The sequence below is a fragment of the Gobio gobio genome, assembly GCF_949357685.1.
Source record: "Gobio gobio genome assembly, chromosome: 8".
In the NCBI taxonomy this organism is placed as follows: Eukaryota; Metazoa; Chordata; class Actinopteri; order Cypriniformes; family Gobionidae; genus Gobio; species Gobio gobio.
The window spans coordinates 29,156,156-29,176,590 of NC_137114.1; the positions used below are offsets into that span (position 1 = coordinate 29,156,156).

General features: G+C 40.0%; 1 protein-coding gene across 3 annotated transcripts in view; it reads left to right on the forward strand.

Annotated features, from left to right (window-relative positions):
• The window catches only part of ssh2a (slingshot protein phosphatase 2a), a 29,081-nt gene extending 10,336 nt beyond the window's left edge, over positions 1 to 18,745 (forward strand). Inside the window, exons 1-14 of one of the 3 annotated variants that reach the window (XM_079824081.1) lie at positions 3,136 to 3,624; positions 9,913 to 10,028; positions 10,870 to 10,934; positions 11,016 to 11,137; positions 11,231 to 11,296; positions 11,385 to 11,450; positions 11,533 to 11,727; positions 13,834 to 13,927; positions 14,042 to 14,170; positions 14,477 to 14,523; positions 14,621 to 14,767; positions 14,837 to 15,037; positions 15,502 to 16,375; positions 17,057 to 18,745. In XM_079824081.1, the coding sequence (XP_079680207.1) occupies positions 3,497 to 3,624; positions 9,913 to 10,028; positions 10,870 to 10,934; positions 11,016 to 11,137; positions 11,231 to 11,296; positions 11,385 to 11,450; positions 11,533 to 11,727; positions 13,834 to 13,927; positions 14,042 to 14,170; positions 14,477 to 14,523; positions 14,621 to 14,767; positions 14,837 to 15,037; positions 15,502 to 16,375; positions 17,057 to 18,319 (3,513 nt within the window). In that variant the 5' untranslated portion in view covers positions 3,136 to 3,496 and the 3' untranslated portion in view covers positions 18,320 to 18,745. Of the gene's footprint in view, positions 1 to 3,135; positions 3,625 to 9,307; positions 9,500 to 9,912; positions 10,029 to 10,869; positions 10,935 to 11,015; positions 11,138 to 11,230; positions 11,297 to 11,384; positions 11,451 to 11,532; positions 11,728 to 13,833; positions 13,928 to 14,041; positions 14,171 to 14,476; positions 14,524 to 14,620; positions 14,768 to 14,836; positions 15,038 to 15,501; positions 16,376 to 17,056 lie in introns of those variants that run through there. The other 2 variants (XM_079824083.1, XM_079824082.1) reach the window with 2 other exon arrangements.
• Positions 18,746 to 20,435: the final 1,690 nt, after the last annotated feature.

The following is a 20,435-nucleotide window of genomic DNA, read 5'->3' on the forward strand; positions in this document are numbered from 1 at the left end:
GATATGAACACAAAGTAGCTTATACAACCCTGACTGTGTTAACAGCCTGGAGGTGTCTGTGACCGCCACAAGAACAAATGCATTGCAACGTGGAATGTGATGTATTTTAATGTTAGAAGATGGGTGTGTTGAGCCCGTAAACTTTAAGCACGTAGAACCTATGTCATGCATTCACGTGTGTGCCAATTCTGTCTTTGTTTTAGATTTAAGTTTGTTTACTGTTTACATAAAATTCATTTAGACATGTAGAATAGCGAGCTCTAAACAAGCAGTCTTAATGGGTTTAAGTGAACAATCGACTATCTCAATATTGATTCCCAACTGTCTGACTTTGTTGATTTGAAGTCTTTCTCTGCACTGACTGATGTTTATCTATCAAAACCAGACACCTTGTCTGCCACTGTAGTGTGTCAAACTACCCAGGTTCCTCTTTCAAGCCTTCATGCAAATGACTTGAAGTTCAGTCAGCTACTGAAGGCTTTTATTGACACATCTACATTGAAATTGCAGTGGTGTGTTTTTAGTTTACAGCTCACCTGGCTTTTAAGTCTCCAAAGAGGATGAAAAATATCCTTGAATCAAATAATACGGCAGGATGTTTAACTTGTCGTGCGTATGAACTCACTCAGATATTGAGATGAGAGATTTACAGTGTTTGTCACATTGGGCCCTTTTAAACTAGATGGATTTTCCCAATGGTCTACACAGGTCATCGCCTTTGACAAGAACACACAGAAAAAAAATAGACTGGAACTTGTGACGGGCCAAATATGCGGTTTGCAAAGAATAAACCTCCCCCTAATGAATTGGGAAGTAAGCATTTATTTTTTAAATGTGATTGATGCATACTGCCACTGCCAGTAAATATTAGTGGCAGGCCAAGTCATTCACTTGAATTTACATAACTGATGTTTTTATGAATGTCTATATTTTATGAAACTATATTGTGACTTCAGAATCAAACCTAAAGTATCTGTTGACGTTCTTATGATATGATTTTTTTTTGTTTCAAGGCCTGTTATTCATGTGCCTTTTCCACTTTTTATGACAACAAAGGCATTGTTTGGTTTTGTTTACTTATCCAAGACAGGCCATGGCCTAAATTAACTAGAGACTGAGTATTTTCATCTGTGTGAAACCATATTGTCTCTCTCCTCTCTGAGAAGTCTGTCACTCAGACATCAATTGACCAAGGCCTTTGATTACAACATTTGTCTAGAAGGTCTTAAAAGAACGTAGGGTGAATCACACAAACCTGTAAAGAAACACTCCAGAGTCTTTTTTTAACCTAAAATTCAAATGACGAAGGCGAGTTAGGTTGTTGTGGTTTTTTACATTATTATCATGACAATTAAATACATGCCACCACACTGTCATTTTAAAAATATGTTATATGAATATATTATTTAAATGAATGGGCATCGGAAGCAAAAAAATGTGGGTGGGTCCTCCCCTAGAAAATTTTTACTGGAATAGATTCCAATTACATGAAGTGCAAATAGCCCTCCTTTTTTACTACACGTCTGGTTGGGCCAGACAAAATTACAGAAGACGCATAATTATTTACAGCAGCAATAGTGCAGGTGTAAGGCACATGGCAGAAAGTTTTGACGCAAATCAACCCGAGGTTTCGAATCCGCGTTTTGCCGAACTCGCTCTTTTCCCATCACATATCAGACCGGAAAGGCATTTATTTTCAATAAAAATTGAGAAAATATTTAAAAAGTGGAAATAAAGTGTCTAATGTGTGTTTTATAGTAACTGTTTATCAGTTAGGGGTAGGTGAACAGACATGTGCTGGATGGTAAAAGTGAGTGGGTTCAATATCATTGTTCTTAAAAAGTGGGTGGGTCTTGTCCCACCCAGATACAATGGTTTCGACTCCCATGTTTGAATGCAAATTATAAGTATTTATACATCATGGTAGCATTTACGGTTTAATTAGAAGCATTATTTGTACACTGGAATTGATTTTGAAGGCCATTCATTTTTAATTAAATTAAATTAATTAAAGGTGAACTATGTAGGATTTTTGCAGTAAAACATCCAGAAATCACTAGGCCAGTGTTATATATTTTGTTCAGTTGAGTACTTAGAATATCCCAAATGTTTTCAACAATTTGTAAATCGTGAGAAAATTGCTATTTTAACCAAGGAGCCGGGACGTGTGAGCTATGCGTTTGAGGGAGTCGCCTGTCGATTGCGTCATATCTGCGTCACCCTCGGTCTCCGGTTTTATTCAGTGAAACACTTTACTCTCCCTGCATTGTGAACAAGTGTCATAGCAGCCGCCGAGCGAACGTCATAACTTCCTTTTCAACACACTCAGATATATTTAATACGATAAACAGAGCTGCGTTACCTCACATCAGCACTGGAGAAGAGGAAGTGCCGCCGGCAACTGTGTCATAATAAAAGTCCCGCCAGCGACTATGCCATAATAACAGTCCCGCTCTTCAATCGCTCCTGCGGCCTTGCTCAGCTCCACAACACTCGGTCCTGCTCTGCTTCATACTACAGTAATGTTAATAATCGCATCCATGAACATGATTTCTGCCCGAGTCCTATCCTGACTGTTTTCCACCGGCTGTGAGGTGAAGACCACATGTCCCGAGATTCTGCGCTCAAACGTGGCGTCATCAAACTACGCCTTTGTTTTGAACAGGCGACCTCTAGTGGACGAAAAAGTTACATAGTGTAGCTTTAAATGAATCAACACCTAAGGTGTCCAAACCCATTTCTTTTAAATATCTGATGTCACTTTTTGGTGGCTTTCGCTCCTATAGTAATATCTCAATGCGTTGTCAGATTCACCCATAAACACACTTGCAGCTCCCAGCTTGCTAAATGTTTTTATTTTCCCCTGTTCCTATGTCCTTTTTTAAACCTCAGCTATTCATAGAGCCACTTGACTGCTCGTGGAAAACAACTGTCTGATCTGAAAGATGCACTGAAGTGCACTCCGGGCTCGTGATTTCGCAGCTGAGGTCGTATTCCTGCGCTGCTCTGTGTCCTTGCGCGGGTGTCTGAAGTGTCGGCCGTCTGTGGAGTCCTGCAATGGACCCTTCCTGAAGCACATGTCAGCAGCTCCTCCTCCCCTCTGTTCAAGCATTAGTGCGCCGCACCGCAGTTCTTACATACAGAGTTGTGTGAGTGAAGCGGCTCGCCGGCTCATGCCAAAGCAAGTGCACATGTAGACTTTGTTTTTGTTGCTTTATACGTTCTCGTTTGTAGTTTTATGCATGTTTAGGGGCCGTGTTTACAGTAAACGGTTAACTTTTGGGGACTGTTTTGTTTGTTTTTTTATTAACCACTACGTTATTTTAAGGCCACGTTGGTGTCCTTTTAAGGCCTTATGGACGGATCATTTTAAAACTATTTTAGCAGTCGGCGAAGCACCCGACTTTTTTTATTTTGGGTAGCTTTTTAGTACTTGGGTAGTATGATGGTTGTAGAGGGGTCTATCTGAGGATATCCGGCTCTCTGGTCCTCCGTCATGACCCTGGAGAGTGTGGCGATCACGGAGAGCTCCTCTGCCCGGGGATTCTGCTCCTGCTGCGGGGCAAAAATCATGCCGTACTTCTCCGACAACGCGGTCGCTTCTCAAAACCAGATCAACCAGCTGTGAGTAAAGCTCAACTGTTATGCACCTAGTCGTCATAGATTCCACTCTTAATTCTTTAGCCTACTTTATTTTTGCGGTTTGTTTTTATTACTGCACTGACAACCCAGAACTGCACTTTCACACGAATGCAATTCATGACGGTAAATACACTGTGAAATACTTCTCGTCACACCAGTAAGCAGAAGTGGATGTTTCCCAAACCCAAGCCTTTGACGTAACAAGCTGTGTGTTGTGAAAGATGACAGGAGGGACAGATGTGATTCACTAACCTGTCGACGAGATTAACTGATGAGTCGTACAATCACCGCGCCACAGATTTTTTTTTATTACTATAACCATATAAAGTCATGGACATATTTTAATGGTGTATCCTGTCCCAGCGCGCTATGTAATGGCATATTTTGGATGTAGTAGGTAATATTGAGTATTTGTAATTGTTTATGTTTGTATGATTAATATGCAAAATATATACTTTACCGTTCAAAAATGTGGGTTTGCCAACTCAATTCAAGTTAATTTGTATAGAACTTTTCATAATACATATTGTTTCAAAGCAGCTTTACAGAAAATGCTTGTTTCAATGTTACAAGGAAGTATTCTGTTATCTGTGAGATTTTTATGCCTATCAAAGCTTTTATTTTTTATTTTTTAAATATACAGTAAAACATGGTAATATTGTGAATCTGAATTTCCAGCATCGTTACTCCAGTCTTCAGTGTCACATGATTCTTCGGAAATCATTCTAATATGATGATTTGGTGCTCAAGAAGCATTTCTTAATATTCTCAATGTTGAGAACAGTTGTGCTGCTTAGTATTTTTTGTGGAAGCCGTAGTTCTTCTCAGTATTCTTTGATGAATGGAGAGTTCAAAAGAACAACATTTGGAATAGAAATGATAATGTCTTTACTGTTGCAATTTTAATGCATCCTTGCTAAACAAATATATTTATTTCTTTAAAAAAAGCTGTTTCTGACCACAAACTTTTGAACGGTAGGTATAATCGTAATTACAGTGCAGAATTACGGAGCCCCTAAAAAGGGACATAAAGAAGAACAATTATTTGACAATGCTTTTGCGTTCTATCACAAATGTTTGCGTTCCCCTGAGAAACTTTGCGTTCACTCGCAAGGAACACAAATGTTTTTGCGAGGAAATGCAAAGTTTCTCAGTTTGTGTTTTTACAGCCCAGATAGCTTTGTGATTCTTTATTTGATGAAAAGAATGTATTAAATGTCCTCCAAGTTGCTTATGAGTTGAGACTGATCACAATGCGATTCAGGAAGTGGTTTGAGACTCATACAAAAGATGTGACTAAAGTTCTGCAAAATGTTTGCCTTCCAGCATTAGCATCATTGAAAAATATGAACACAGCGTATGTGGCCAAGTAAATGTGATGTGCGTACACCATCAGATAGCAATCCAATCGAACAAGATTCATGAAGTAACCAAGTGTAAATATCTAGAGATTAGAAAGCAAGGGGAAATCTTTTAATGGTTGACACAAATAGTAGCTTTTGTTGTTTTTGGACTCTCCACTCAGTTGGACGTTTTTGCTTTTGCAAGATGCCAGCATAAATGATTAAAACCGTATAGTGGATCTCATAACATTTACATTTACATTTATGCATTTGGCAGACGCTTTTATCCAAAGCGACTTACCTTACATTCAAGGTATACATTTTACATTTTTGTCAATTCTTGCTCATAACAAACCTAACTGATGCTAAACTGAGCTCTTGCGTCATCTTGAATTTGATTTGAATGAGGTTTTCTCTCATTTTTGCATATGTTGTTTGGGTTTGCTGTCTTACCCTGATGGGTAACATGTTTCGACCACAGATTTTGGATATGTCCAAGACCCCAGACAGCTTGAAACCTCAAAATAAACAGCATGTACTAAATCCAATTTGCTGTACACCCCACCAGACTGTGAAATCTTTTGAGTCAGGCCTAAACTCCAGTCGATTGGTTTCTTTCATGTTTCAGTGCATAGAGCAGAGATATACGACTGTTTTTAGACTGACTAAGCTGTCATCTGACTTTAAGTCAATAGTGTTACAGCATTATTCGTTTATTCTCCATATACAGAGGAATCCGTACTGTAATCTGTACTGAATCACATCAGTTTGATGTTATTTATACTGTGTTAATAGGAAAGACTTGATCATTGGGGCAGAGATCTGTTTTATCTTGCAAACCAACAGTAGATAATGGGGAATTTCATTTTCAGTTAACCTTAATCCAGTTCATTTTTGAATCTGTCAGATAGGGCAGATGATACCTGATGGGAATCACCATGATAATAATAATATTTAACCTTATAAAAAAACCTCCATTACTCTTCATTCACTGCCAAGACAAACCGAGCTAAGAATAGGCCTGTTTGTCAGTGAGCTTTAATGATTAACCTTGGGAAATTACAGGTGTGAGAGACTGGAAGGAAGTTGAGTAGTGTGTTGACATTTGCATTGAGAAACTGAATTGCTGTACTTACTTTTACTTCAAGCAGTCAGTGACGTAGAGAAGCGCATGAGTTTTTTCAAACTTTCAAGTCAAGTATGCACTTGTCACGGGTTGATATCATCATAAGGAAATCTTATGTAGTTTGTTATTCTGTTGAAATACAGGACATAATTGGTTTGGTAAAATCTCTTCCTCCTAAGTACACTGAGTTGGTGTTGAAAGAAACCTCAAAACCCAGCTGAGATTATTTTTTTGAAGTCCCATATTCATTGGGAGTGAGAACTGATTATACTATGCCTAACTATTATCTAACTTTTAAAAATGACATGACATATAAGCAGCTGGTTTTGAATACACATCTGTTGTCTCAATCTAGCCATGTTTATGGGTAGAAATGATGTATTAAAAACACATCTTAATTGTGAACTGGATTCAGATTCAGTGACATTTTACTGTTGTTTATATACCATTTTAGTATTTATTAATATTTTAATAATTCTTATATTTTAAATTTTCATTTTAATTGTATCATTCATTTTTTCATTGCATTTCAGTTTAGTTTAAGAAATTTTAGTACTTAAATTTTCAGTTCATCTGATAATTTTTTTATTTCAGCTTTGTCAATTTACCAAAAAAAAAAAAAAAAAGATTGTAATTGTTTTTTGTTTTAAGTTCAAATATTTTTAACAGGGTTATAGAGTCATATAAAATAATGAACAGGCTATTTAATTTCAGCTTCTAAGGCGTACAGATAACACGTTCAACTCCTTTGTTAGAAAAAAACTAATTGATTTTAATTTTTACTAAACTAATCTTCTTCTACTGTAAACGCTTGGATAAAATATATTGTTCAAAATGTAAATATTATATAAGATTTATGTTTTAAGTTCATCGATTTCATGGTTCAAAGAGTGGCTTTTTTTTGGCCTCATTCACAGATGTTTCTTCTCTGGATTGACACTCCACCAGATCCCCCTCCTCTCTTCCTCAGTAAAGTCATGTCTTCAACTGGTCAACCTTGTGGACCAATTAGAAAGCTTGACTGTGAATTAGAATAGAGCCTCGCCGTCTCGTTTAATTTTAAAAACTAGGCCTGTAGTGTCAAAGTTTTGTTCTAGTGTTTGTCCTCATTTGGGTTTTCCAAACCTGTCTCTGTGTTCGTGGCAAGGGGCCTAATTTGTATTTCAGAAGGTGACAAAATTCCATCTCCTGCTCTCGCTCTGAATCTTTATCAGGCCTGAACTCAAAAGGCCTCCAGCCTGGGCCTATATTTATCCCTTCCCTAGTGGGAGAGTGACTAATATGGCCAGGGACAGGTGGGGGTCAGGCATCTTTCAGCTTGTTGCATGGCTCTCAGTGGCCCCTTACATAGTTATAATTGTGTCTGTGCCCTAACAAGTACTGTCCAGCGTTACATGCCAAAAGATGACCCTCCCTTTTCTTTCTGTCTGCCTAAGCTGTGCGTAGACGAGCGCAGGCAGGTTGTCCATTTCCTCTGTCTGACCTATCTGGATTCTCTTCTTTTTTCTTGTGTGTGTGTGTGTATGTGTGTGTGTGTGTGTGTGTGTGTGTGTGTGTGTGTGTGTGTGTGTGTGTGTGTGTGTGTGTGTGTGTGTGTGTGTGTGCCCTTACATGTCTGCTTCAGTGAAATGCCAGTGAGTGGAAATTGCATCACATGGCCCCGGCACTTTCTCCACTTTCTGAACACGGATACTGCGCTACTTGTGCTGCAAAAACCAGCCCGACGACAGTGTCCCGGGTCATATTCTTGACACGTCACTGAAGTGCTGTCTGCACCCATGGTGCCAAAGCTTTTGGAGTTTAGTAGACTGCATTTTGTACTAATCTCAATCAGTATATGGGTAGTTAATGTCAAGTACTTTTGGTAAATGCTATACTCCATCTCAAACTATTTTAAATGCCATTTTGCATATTTTTTTCTTTTATTATGCAGAAGATTTAATACATTACATTAAATAATTTTACTTTTTAAATTGAATTTGGCTCTCTGCAGGACAAACAGTTGGCCTGACTAAAAATGGTGGAAAACCAATAATATTGATTTTTTTGTATTTATATTTTAACTTTAAAGCCAAAAATGTGTCAGCTGCTCATGTAGAATGATCGTTTAACTATGGTTATCTTGAATACGTGCAAACTGCAGGTCAGTCAATAATCTTATCACACCCTGATGTTCTTTGCAGTCAAGCAGTTTGCATATTTTCTGCTGTCTTTCACAAAATTACAAAGTTTGTCCCAAGCGCTCTTCCAGCTGTCATGTTTGGTTACATGAGATGATATACAGTAGATACCAACACTGTAAAAGTCCATAAGCATTCATTCACTCTGCTGTTTATTTTTAGGTGTCTAAAATTAGCCACGACCCTGTATCAGCCTGCAGCTCATATCCCCTCATTTGCTGATAGATGATGCTCAGAGCATGAAAGTGCAAAGTGCAGAGCAAGAAAAGAGACTGTGTTGAACTATACTCAAATTTTCTGCCTATCTTTGTCCCTTTCTTGCTCATTTTTTTTTCATATCTGTAAAAACTTCTAATAAATGTACTCCGCAAAGCAGTTTAAGTTATATCACGTGTTAGTGGCAGCCAAGATCCAAAATTAACATTTTATCACACCTGACATTGGCAAGTGTGCCTCTGGTTAGAAATATTTATTTCCGACTATGACTGTATTTTGCATTTTTATTAAAATGTTAAGTAAGTGTTTGATAAAATGTTTTTTACAGATGTAAAAAGTCTCTTTTGCTCACCAAGGCTGCATATAATTGATGAATACAGTAAAAACAGTAATATTGTAAAATATCACAGTTTAAAATAAATGTTCATAAGAACAGAATAATAAAAAATATTTTGTAACAATAACTTGCTGAATAAAAATGACAGTGGGATTTTTAGCTTTAGTTTTATTTAAGAAAAAGTTGAGAAAATACTTCAGGCATTCTACCTAGATAAACTTCTGATTGTCAATGTTCAATCATTTTTATAATTTGGTTTGGTTCCAGTTCCTAATAAACGTAAAAGATTTTCTGTTTGTATTTGGTGCTTAGCGCGTGTTCAAAAGAGAGAGACCATGAGATCGACTTGAGACAAAAACTGAGAGTAGAGAGTGGAGGAAACAGCTGGGTCAGAGGTGACTGGGATGTGGGAAATGAGCTCAGCTGGGCCTGATGTTTTTTTTCTTTGTTTTTATTTGGGGAGTGACTGCCCCGGGCTTCTTACGGTTCCCTCAATCTGCAATCCTTCCTCCCCCAAAACGCTGAGACAGAGGGCTGGCGTTTCCGCAGAATTACCCAGATTCCTCAGAAGTTACTCCCAGGGTGCTTTTCAGAGTCCAAAGCCAGTGGCATGTGATAGAGGAGCAGCGGTTTATGAGAGAGACCTCTAGTCACTGTAAGTGTCGAGATGAAGGTGGTGCTTCGTAATAACAGCTGTTATGGGTCAAACGTCTCCCAGCTCTGTAACTGAGCCACTGCAGCATGAGCCCCTTCACATAGTTTACAATGTCACTTTGAGGTCTGAGATTAAGCCTCTTAATGTACTGATAGTGCAAGGGCTCAAACGCAGATGTGAATGCTTGGTGGTCCTGTTATACCAATTTGGTGTATGCTTTTGCGTCACTGTGGCTGTAACAATTACTTCCAGAAATCAAATGTCTGTGCCATTTAAAGTGTTGACTATTTAACTAGCTTTTTTCTATTTTAATATATGTATAATATGTCTTTGCTTTCTCTCTCTCTCTCTCTCTCTCTCTCTCTCTCTCTCTCTCTCTCTCTCTCTCTCTCTGTCAATGTTCTTGTCTTCAGTATCAGCGAGAACTTCCTAACCGTCAAAGGTGCCGCTCTCTTCCTCCCCCGAGGAAATGGCTCCTCCTCTTCTTCACCACCACCCTGCATCACACAGCGGCGGAACAAACACACAGGTATGAAATAGCACGAAAGGTTCTCTTGACGCAGTTCATTGTGCATTCTCTCTGGCTGTCAGACACAGCTTAGCATGTGTTATGGAATCTGTCTCTCCTGTTTTCAATTTTATATTGAACTGTTCTATTTGGCAACGCATAAGACTGTCCTTGATGAAGGATTTTGTCACTCAAGAATGTTTGTGTGCATGCATTTGCATGTATGTTGATAGACATACTGCTGTGCCTGCAAATAGACAGCATTGATTTCATTGAGACCCATTAGCTTACAGGAATGCATTAGGGGCCCAAGGGACCGTCAGTCATTATATAATACAGTATGCAGTAGTACAGACTTTATTCATCTTTATTTGTATTCAATATAAAAAAAATTAATTAAAAAAAATTAAGAACAAAATAATTTTATGATATACAGTGGCCCGGAAAAGTACTTGGACACTTATGCCACATATAAATTGAATACATTTTATTGCAAAATATCCAACTAAGTGGTATTTATTTTTAAAGAAAAAAGTTTATAAGCACAGTTTTCTATTAAAATGTTTTAGAAAAGAGCAATCAGATTATTGTAATTTCATGCCAACTCTGAAGGGTTCAAAAGGTTTTCTAGCCCTCTCCATGCAATTTTTTTTATTCTGTTATACTTGTTTTTAACTCTCCAACTGGTTTAATATTTCTATTTATGATTTACAAACCCACGCTAATCAAACACTAGCCAGACAAGGAACATGTCTTTTATGGGGGGGGAGTGAAATTGACCTCTGGGTAAATTCACTGTAGCATGCAAATGTCACGGCATTATTATCTGGGAGGTTTATGGTTGTTATTGGCTCCTTCACAGGTGATCTTCAGCAGCATTTGCAGACCATGTTCACCCTGCTGCGCCCAGAAGATACCATCCGCCTGGTAACTACCATCATCCAGACCTAATTAATCAAAACACAGGCATCAGAATGCTAAATGTCTCTGATTCTGTCTCTATCACAGGCTGTCCGGTTAGAAAGCGCCTACACCCTACGTACACGGTACATGGTGATCGTCTCCACCAATGGTAGACAGGACACAGAAGAAAGTGTGGTGCTGGGAATGGACTTCAGCGATTCAGACCGGTTAGTATAATGCAGACACTCTGATAAATTCTTTTTTCATTTGTTTCATGTTGATGGTGGTGCTCATAACATGTGATGATGTGTTTCCTGTAGCACGTGCACAGTTGGGCTGGTTTTACCCTTGTGGAGCGATACACTTATACACTTGGATGGAGACGGGTGAGGCACAACACACATGCAAAAAACAGTTCTGCATTTTTAAGCAAATCACTTTCAGTCACTGTAAAAGTTGTTTTCCTCTCATTAGTGGCTTCAGTGTGTCCACCGTTAACCGAGTCCATGTCTTCAAACCAGTCTCAGTGCAGGCCATGTGGTAAGTCTCTATAAAGACAGCTTTTCTTACCTTCATATTTTATGTTAGGTTAATGTATTTTCTCTCTTGCAAATACTCTTAGGTCAGCCTTGCAGTCCCTGCATAAGGTTTGCGAGGTGGCCCGATGTCATAACTACTACCCCGGCAGTCTCTTCCTGACCTGGGTCAGTTACTATCAGAGCTGTGTGTCTTCCGACCAGCACTGCATCAATGAGTGGAACGCCATGCGAGACGTGCAGTCCCACCGCGCAGACTCACCCGTGCTGTTCACCGATGTGTGAGTAATATTTTCAACATTGATTATTTTGATAATCGATTAGTTGGCCAATTATTTTTCAGATAAATCGATATAATTTATTCGATTTACACTATTCCACATCCTGCCCAATGCTGTCCTTCAAACAAACGTGTCAGCTGAGTTCTATGAAAACATATAGTGAATATATCAACCCTTACAAAAATTAACCATGGTTTTAAAAAGAAAAAAGATATAAAAAGAATAATAAATAAATAAAACAGCGTTATTGTTGTTATTCCAAGGTAAACCACCAATTAACCATGGTGTTGCTTCAAATCCATAGTATTTGTCTGGTTATACAAATGGGAATTAATACACCAAAAAACATGGTTTTACTTACTTTATTATAGTAAAACCATGGTTAATTTCCGTAAGGGTCTGTCTGTGCTATACATTTTGTGCAAAAAAGTTACTAAGCAAAAGAACAGTTTACATCCCTACATTAAAATGATAGAAAGAACGATATAATTCTAAATTATAGAAGAAAAACAAAAACTATGTTCTATGTTTTGGGCGCTTGGATCACGTATCTTTCCCACAGAAGCGCACTCTGTTTCCTCCACTATTTTTAGATGCATTTTGTCCATAGAAATTGCGTTGCTGTAATTTGGCGCGACTGGTGCACTGAGGGCAGACCCGACTAATCATTAATGAGAACCGTTGTCGATGATTTTCATTATTGATTATTATCGATTAGTTGTTGCAGCCCTAAGTGATAATAGAAAATGACCCCAAACCTTTGAACATGTATGGTGTTGTGGAAATAGGGTTCAGAGTCCTTATGAAACAAGGGTATTGTTATTGTGCTTTCCATATTTAGGGCCAGGTTGATGTTGTTTACAAGAAAAAGTTATAGTCAATAGGGGTGAATTGCAGTGTTTGGGTTGTAAATCAATCCTTTTTTTTTTTTTTTTTTTTTTTTTGGAAAAGCGAGACACGTGCTTGCACGCACACAAAGTTCATTCATATAGGTCAAGATTGCAAGTTGCATCAGAGTAAGACAAGGAGGCATGGTGTTACCTGAATAGATTGACGTGTTATTGCCAAATCAATGAGACGAACTCTAACTTCTTAGATGCACAGTGACCCGATGGTGTAATCCATGTTGTTGCTTGGACTGCAGGGGGGAATTTCCCCTCAGTTGGAGGCATACACACGTGCATGTGTTTTTAACATACACAGCTTCAGCCTCTTGCTTTTTATAGCCCCACGCCGAGACAGAGTGATTTACAGTCGGAAAAATGGGCGAGATGAATAGGTAGACTGGTGGATGGATGGAAACAGGTGGTTTGAGAAGGGGAGTGAAAATTGGCGATCTAGTATATACTTTGGACATGGTGACCCTGAAAGAGGGCAATAAGGTTGAGCCATAGAGATAATGTTTTCCTCGAGAGATCTTTAGTGAAGCGGATCTGTTCTTTTTAGACATTCTGTGAAATGGTGCCCATTGAATGCATCTGAATTAGGTTAATTGAGAGAGTTAAGGTATTGTCTCCATAACTTTAGTATGTGCACTTTGCATGGATATAAATAGGAACATAATAAGATTATAACTCCAAACACTGTCACTTCTTTTTTTCAAGTGGCAAGACCCTTTTCATGAAAGGTCAATCAAGCTGGCATGTGTTAACATCTTAAACTTTTCTGCATAGGGGCTTTTCACCCCTGGGATTGTCAAACATGTTGCCTTTGTGCACACAGCCACTAGCTGAGAGTGTTGACCTACATTTTGCAGTGTTTTTAAGGTTACTGGTAGTGATTAAGAAAACAGTGCAGTCCCCTGGGAGCCAATCAGTGCCTTGTGTTGGTATCGGTGAAGAGACAATTGTCCCGTGGTGAACCCAACACCAGAGGCCTAGGGATGACGCACGTTTACCATTAATATTTGCACATACTGCAACTGAGCTAGGATTTAATTTCAAATTGTTTGTTTAATTTAAACAAAGGCTTTGTTCTGAAGTCTCTGTTTTTTGTAGCTCTACTCGAACAATACTACACAGACATACAAAGAATCATACGAGGTGAGGCACGCCTCACATTGAGACCAAACTGGATGATTTATGATTCTGGGTTTCATGCACACAGGCCAACTGAGAGGGAACGCACCGAGAGACTGATTAAGACCCGTTTGAGAGAGATCATGATGCAGAAGGATCTGGAGAATGTTACTTCAAAAGAGGTACAAACATTCATTGTGCATATAGTACACCCACCAAAATCTGAATGTCTTAAATAATACCAGCAGACCTTGAGGTAACATGTATTGGATAATAACTTCTTTTTTTTTCTTCAGATTCGGACGGAGCTAGAGATGCAGATGGTTTGCAACTTGCGGGAGTTCAAGGAGTTCATCGATAATGAGATGATTGTCATCCTGGGCCAGATGGACAGCCCCACCGAGATCTTCGACCATGTCTATCTGGTTGGTCTCCTATCCAATTGTCTATACCTCTCAATGAAACGGACTAATCTCCTATAGACATTAGGACAGGGGTGTTCAATCCTGCTCCTGAAGGGCTACTGTCCTGCAGAGCTTAGCTATAACCCCAATTAAACACACCTGATCCAGCTAATCATGGTCTTCAGGCATGCTTCAAAACTTCCACACAGGTGTGTTGGGGCAAGTTGGATCTAATCTATGCAGGACGTTGGCCCTCCAGGAGCAGGTTTGGACACCCCTGCTTCAGGAGCATCAACCATAATGTTTAATATCGGTCTATGTTTCCAGGGTTCAGAGTGGAATGCCTCTAACCTTGAGGAGCTCCAGAACAGTGGGTAAGTGACGCTGTTATTCCAGGCCACTGTTTTTAAACTAATACATCCGCTCGGCTGTATGCATTCATTGTTAATTTTACCACCCCCACTTCCTCAGAGTTCGCTACATCCTGAATGTGACGCGAGAGATTGATAATTTCTTCCCTGGGATTTTCGAGTATCACAACATTCGAGTGTATGACGAGGAGGCCACAAATCTCTTGGAGTATTGGAATGACACCTACAAGTTCATTTCCAAGGCCAAGTAAGTAGAAAAACTGGCTTCTTAAGTTCCGGTCCTGCAATGGTGTTTCACCAAACTTTTGCGATCCAGGAAAGCTGGGGTGAAGTGTTTGGTACACTGTAAGATGGGAGTGAGTCGTTCTGCCTCCACCGTGATAGCATATGCTATGAAGGAGTATGGCTGGGACCTGGAGAGAGCCTTTGATCATGTGAAGGAACGACGCTCTGTCACCAAACCAAATCCATCCTTCATGAAGCAGCTGGAAGAATACCAGGGTATCCTGCTAGCCAGGTACGGGCCACGCATATAGAGCTTGAGGTCAGATTTCTTTTAATCCCACACACCCTTACCTTTTGAATGAAGAGCCAAAGAATAGCCTTACTGATACACATTGACCTTAGGATTAAATGTAATACTTTTGCTCTAAAAGAAGGTCAACCGAGACCAAGTTTGGAGTTTCCATTGAGTAAATGCTACTGTATTTTGACTCAATGGCATTGAGTTTCGTCGTCATTGTGATCCAATGCATGTGTATTATGCTGGTCTCTCCACATTCCTTTTGTAGTGCAGCTTTTGCTGTCATGCTTGCTTTCATGTTTGTATTCCGATTCACACACCCAGAGCTAATTGTATGTTTAAAATATCGGTCACCACCCTCAGTGATTCACCTGACATTTCATGTTTCCACCACATTGATTGATGCTCCTCTGACACTCTTGTCTCTTTCTTTCTCTCTTGCTTGCTTATTCCTCCAGCAAACAGAGGCATAACAAGCTGTGGCGTTCCCACTCAGATAGTGATCTTTCGGAGGGTCACGAGCCCCTGTGCAAGGCAACTCGCTCGCTGGACCGCTCGGACCCACATAACAACAACGGTCCTCCTTCCATCCAGCAGATGCTAGGCATTGCTGTGCTAGAGTCCCTTACCAATCCACAGCCTGTTACGGGCAAATCGGGTGAGTCGCCCTCTGAGCTGGCACATGAGGACCCCTTTCTCCCGCCTCGCCCCAGACAACGAGCGGCTACAGTGGTGCCTGAGCAGAATATGGCGAAGAACTCTCGGAAGAACGTTGCGGTGAGCGAGCCTGTCACTTGTCGCCGCCACCCTCCTCCCTCTCTACATGTTGTTGCTCCTCCTCTTTCGCCAGAGGAGAAAGAGGGCGATACAACTCCAGACCTCGGCGTCCAGTCGTCTCACCAAGTGCCTGAGCCAAAAACAGATACTGTTGAGTTGTCCCCCGACACGCCTGATCAAAATGACTCTTATCAAGTGTCACAAAGCTTAGAACTGTGTCTGGAAAGTGCTGTCAGTAAAGATGAAGGGAATCTGCCTTCTCCGAGCACACCCGAGGCTGACAGCCCCTCAGGAGCCCCTTCAATTCCCGAGCTGGACTCCAGTGATGATAACAATAACCCTAATGCTGCAGATCTGGGAGCAGCAGATGACTCTGTGAATGCTGGCGCTTCCCGCCTTAGCACAGATAGCATTGACTTCTTTAGTGCCAGAGAGAAATTCCTCTGCTTGTCCCAGGACAGTCAACCTCGCTCATTTTCTGAAATGGCCGCTGTGCGGCCGCCGCAATCCAGATACTCCCCTCCCTTGGATGATCCCAGTGAGGAAGCAGATAAGGTAAGAGTTTGCGCTCACTTCAAAGATCATTGCACTTACTGATTTGTCATGCTGAAAGATAAATGATAAAACATGAATGGAATGACTCATTTATTTATCTAAAAGTAAAGATACAGGAAGTATATAGAAGTGATACCAATACAACACTGCCTCTTGCTGGAGTAAACCAGAGTTGCACTTAGAGACAGAAATAAAGTTGTCATCATTTACTCACCCTCATGTTGTTCAAAACCTGCATGACTTACTTTCTTCTGTGGAATACAAAATGACAAAATTTGGGCTGTCAAGCTCTAAAAATCTTTATTTTGAGTCTCTAAGCTTTGCATGAGGAATGAACCAAATTTTAAGTTATAGTAAAAATGTCCATTTATGCTGTAGCTTCAGAAGACTGAATATGAAAGAAAGGTCTTGTGGAGTTTTTTTAATTATCGTTTTCTGTAAATTTTGGATGTTGCCTTTCGGGAAAAAAATAATAATAATTTTGTGAACCATGGAAGAGAGTTAGTTGAGGTTGCTTAAATGATGACAAATGAAATGAAAATTAATTTTTGGGTGATCCTTTCTTTAATGTGGTAACATTTATATTAACGTGGTAAGCTCACTTTATTAAGAGTGAAATGTAAAAATGCAAGTTAATATGCTGCCTTTTTTAATCAGTATTTTCTCTTTTCTCCTCCCTAGTGCCACGCCCACTCAGAGACCAATAGCGATGCAGTGCCCCACCCCCCTCACCATGACAACAATGTGTGTGTGCGTCATATAGTTACTGAACTGGAATCCATATCACAAACCTGCAGTCCACCACTGGCACGCAATCCCCTTCAAACTGTAACACTGGAGGAGGTGGATGAGCAAATGGCTTCAGCTCCTCACTCGTCCTCCGACAGGCCCTCAGGATCTGTGCGGCGGGCCACGGAGCAGTTGGAGCTTATACTACGTCAGGGTCAGGAGGTTCCTCGTTCTCCTCTTCCTTCCCCCTGTTTGAACTGTTCTGAGCCGCAGTCGTTCTCCGATAAGCCAGAGGGCACTGCAGTCCTGACCTGCACTGCGAGCCAAAAGACAACAGACGGAAAAGCAGGCGACACCAGAGTCCTTGACGATGAGGACTCTGGTATAATCCCTGATCCTTCCTTCTCACTGTATCTTGAAGGGAGCGTTTCGGTGGAGGCTGACCAGATCACTTTGAACCCCACATTTGATCCCAGCTCTGGTTCCTCCTCTATGTTGTGGCTAGAAGGCGTGACCGAGCTGGAGACGGATGTAGATGACCCATTGAGGCCCCAATTCCGGCTAGCACGCAGCAGTGAGGATTTGCAGAAGATCCAAGAGACACTCCAAGAGCTCCAGGCGTTTTTATACGAGGCTGGAGGACTGGGGGTCTGCACTGGACAAGTTGAGGAGAACCATCCACTCAAGGGTCAGTGGAACTCGGTAGATGGGGAGCAACGCTTGGAGCCAAAAGCGCCTGCGGTGTGGCAGAGAGCCATGGAAATCGAGGCACGCATCAGACAGGTCGGTCTTACCCCTCCCTCACTCATGAAACGCTCTGCCTCACTTGCTAAACTTGACCAGCTAGAGCTGTCTACTAACGACTTGAACGACTGGGACTTTCATCCAGCCACCACAGAGTTTCATCAACCCTCTTCCTCTTTATCCACCTTTCACTCCTTACCACTGACCCACAACCATGATGACGCCCATAAGAAGCAGCGTGTTCTACCTCAGAGCCCTTCCACCCCTGACTCCACCGTTCATTTGATAGAGGCGGGCAGGACTGAAGGCTCCGCCCACCTCTCGGGTGAGAGGCCCCCTGAACACACACCTGTCCAGCCCACCATTTCCGCGTCCACACGACAACAACATGTAAAGACTTATCCCGTTCGGCGTTTCCGCAAAGCGGCAGACAAGAAAAAGACGGTCACGGTTTTGTACAACACCATGTGACCATTACTGAAGTTTCACCTGCTGCTTTTGTCGGCGTGAAGGACTATCTCAGACTGCAACCAATTCAAATTTCGTTCAATGAAATCTAAGCTAAATGTGTACCCTAAAGATGTATGCTACTGTAAGTGCGAATGAGCGCGTGAGTGAGTGTCAGTTTTGTGTTCAGAATCTTTCAGGTAGCAACTCAAACAAGAGGGTTGTTTCTTAAAACATGCACTTTACTCTCGTTTTTCTTTTTTATGGTTTTATTTTTTTTTAGATAGCATTTTTATTTGAGTATTTTTGCACTGGCTTGAACGGTAGAGTTGACCGTATGTCTGACAGCATGTGGAGTCATGATTCTTTTTGAAACCAAGGTAAACTTTATCTACTTTTTTTATCCCGTGCTTTAGCTGTGACTTATAAAATAAAACTGCACTATTTTAATTATTTTGTCAAATTCTTTGTCTTTTATTTTGTATACAGGTCAATAAATCAAATATTTAATCGCTAAAGGCTTATGAGTTTTTAGGATTGGCATATTACAAAACCGCATTTGTAATTTTAGAGGTGATGATGATGATTAATATTAAGAATAATAAACAATAATTTGATTTGATAGTTTATTATTATTTTTTATTATCATCAACATCATCTGAATTGGGATGGAGAACTACATTAGCCTGCTGTCTTTCAGTGCAATTTGCTGTTTGAACAACAGCGTCACAGTGTGGCAAAGAGCTGTACTGCAATGTGATTGTGTTGGAATTGTTGCCTGTGCACTAGCATTATTTTAACAGTCCGCATTTTCTTGTAATTTACCGAAACTAAGCAAGTTAAGGTACACTAGTAATGTTTTCCTGTATTATGCAATCTATGATATTTTAAAATAATTTTATAGACTGTTAAAACCCTATAAAGTAACTTGTAACATCTCATTGTGGCCATTATGCTGCTTTTGTTTGCACCTTTTTTTTTTCTTTGTTGAAGAGCATGTAAGGCTAAGCACACCCTTGATGCATATTAGAGAAACAGGAGTGCATTATCTGTTTCACCAGAGTCCATTTTTAGCTCCGTCTGGGATCAGTGGCTATTATGTTTGAATATTCTCTACATAGTACATGCACCGACTGACTCTGATTAATATTATTCATTGGGGTTGACTCATCACTTAGCTAAAACTTCCTTAGACTGCTGATTCATTCTGGAAACAGCACGGCGATGCTTAAAACACTCCCCCGATAGTCCCAAAATAATCGTGGGAATGAAGGTGTTTGAAGCCTTTGGCGAATGACATGAAGCAAATTCTTTGAACTTGCTGATGGTGAAATTTTACCTGTAGTTTTTAGAAGGAACGATGCATATTTTTATATTGTCTCTTGATGGGCAGTGCACACTAATCACTGATATCTAAAACCATAAAAAAAAAATTCAATAATTGAAATAAAGCTGAAATCTTGGCCCACTAATTGAAATGCTAAATACTTGAAGTACTTAAATTGAAGGGAGAAAAAAAGCCAAGTCAAAATATTAATAAATACAATTTTTTAAAAAACACTGATGCTCAAATGATTGATTATTCAGACTATATTAACATACTAAAGGCATGTTTAAATACTATGTAGGCTACTACCACATCCTTACAAAAACACCATACAATACCATATCCATGCATATTTTGTTGCAGTATGATCGAGCACAAGACCTTTGCTTTTAGAACCACAAACAAGTTAAGGACACATTCATTCCCAACGCTTGAAAATTCATGTTCATTTAGATGTCTTATCCTTTATTCGGAATGCCTTTAAGTTACAAATGTGAACAATATATTTCAGTCACATACAGACACAACAGCAGCACTCACCACAAAAAAAACAGCATCAACCAAATTCAAATGAATAAAAAAAAGTTAAGTAAATATAAATAATGCTCTTATAATATGTTATACTAAAACATTGAGTCATATCAAGCATTTCTTAATGACTGAACCCAGGCATTCGCAAGTCGCACAATCATAAGATCAATCCTACGTGTTTATTTGGAGCTGTCTCCAGACAGTGCCATTAGATCCGCTTCCCTTGAAAACTGACGGTTAATCCCTTGTGTTTTTACGTTGAAGCTTTTCAGATGTGGAGTA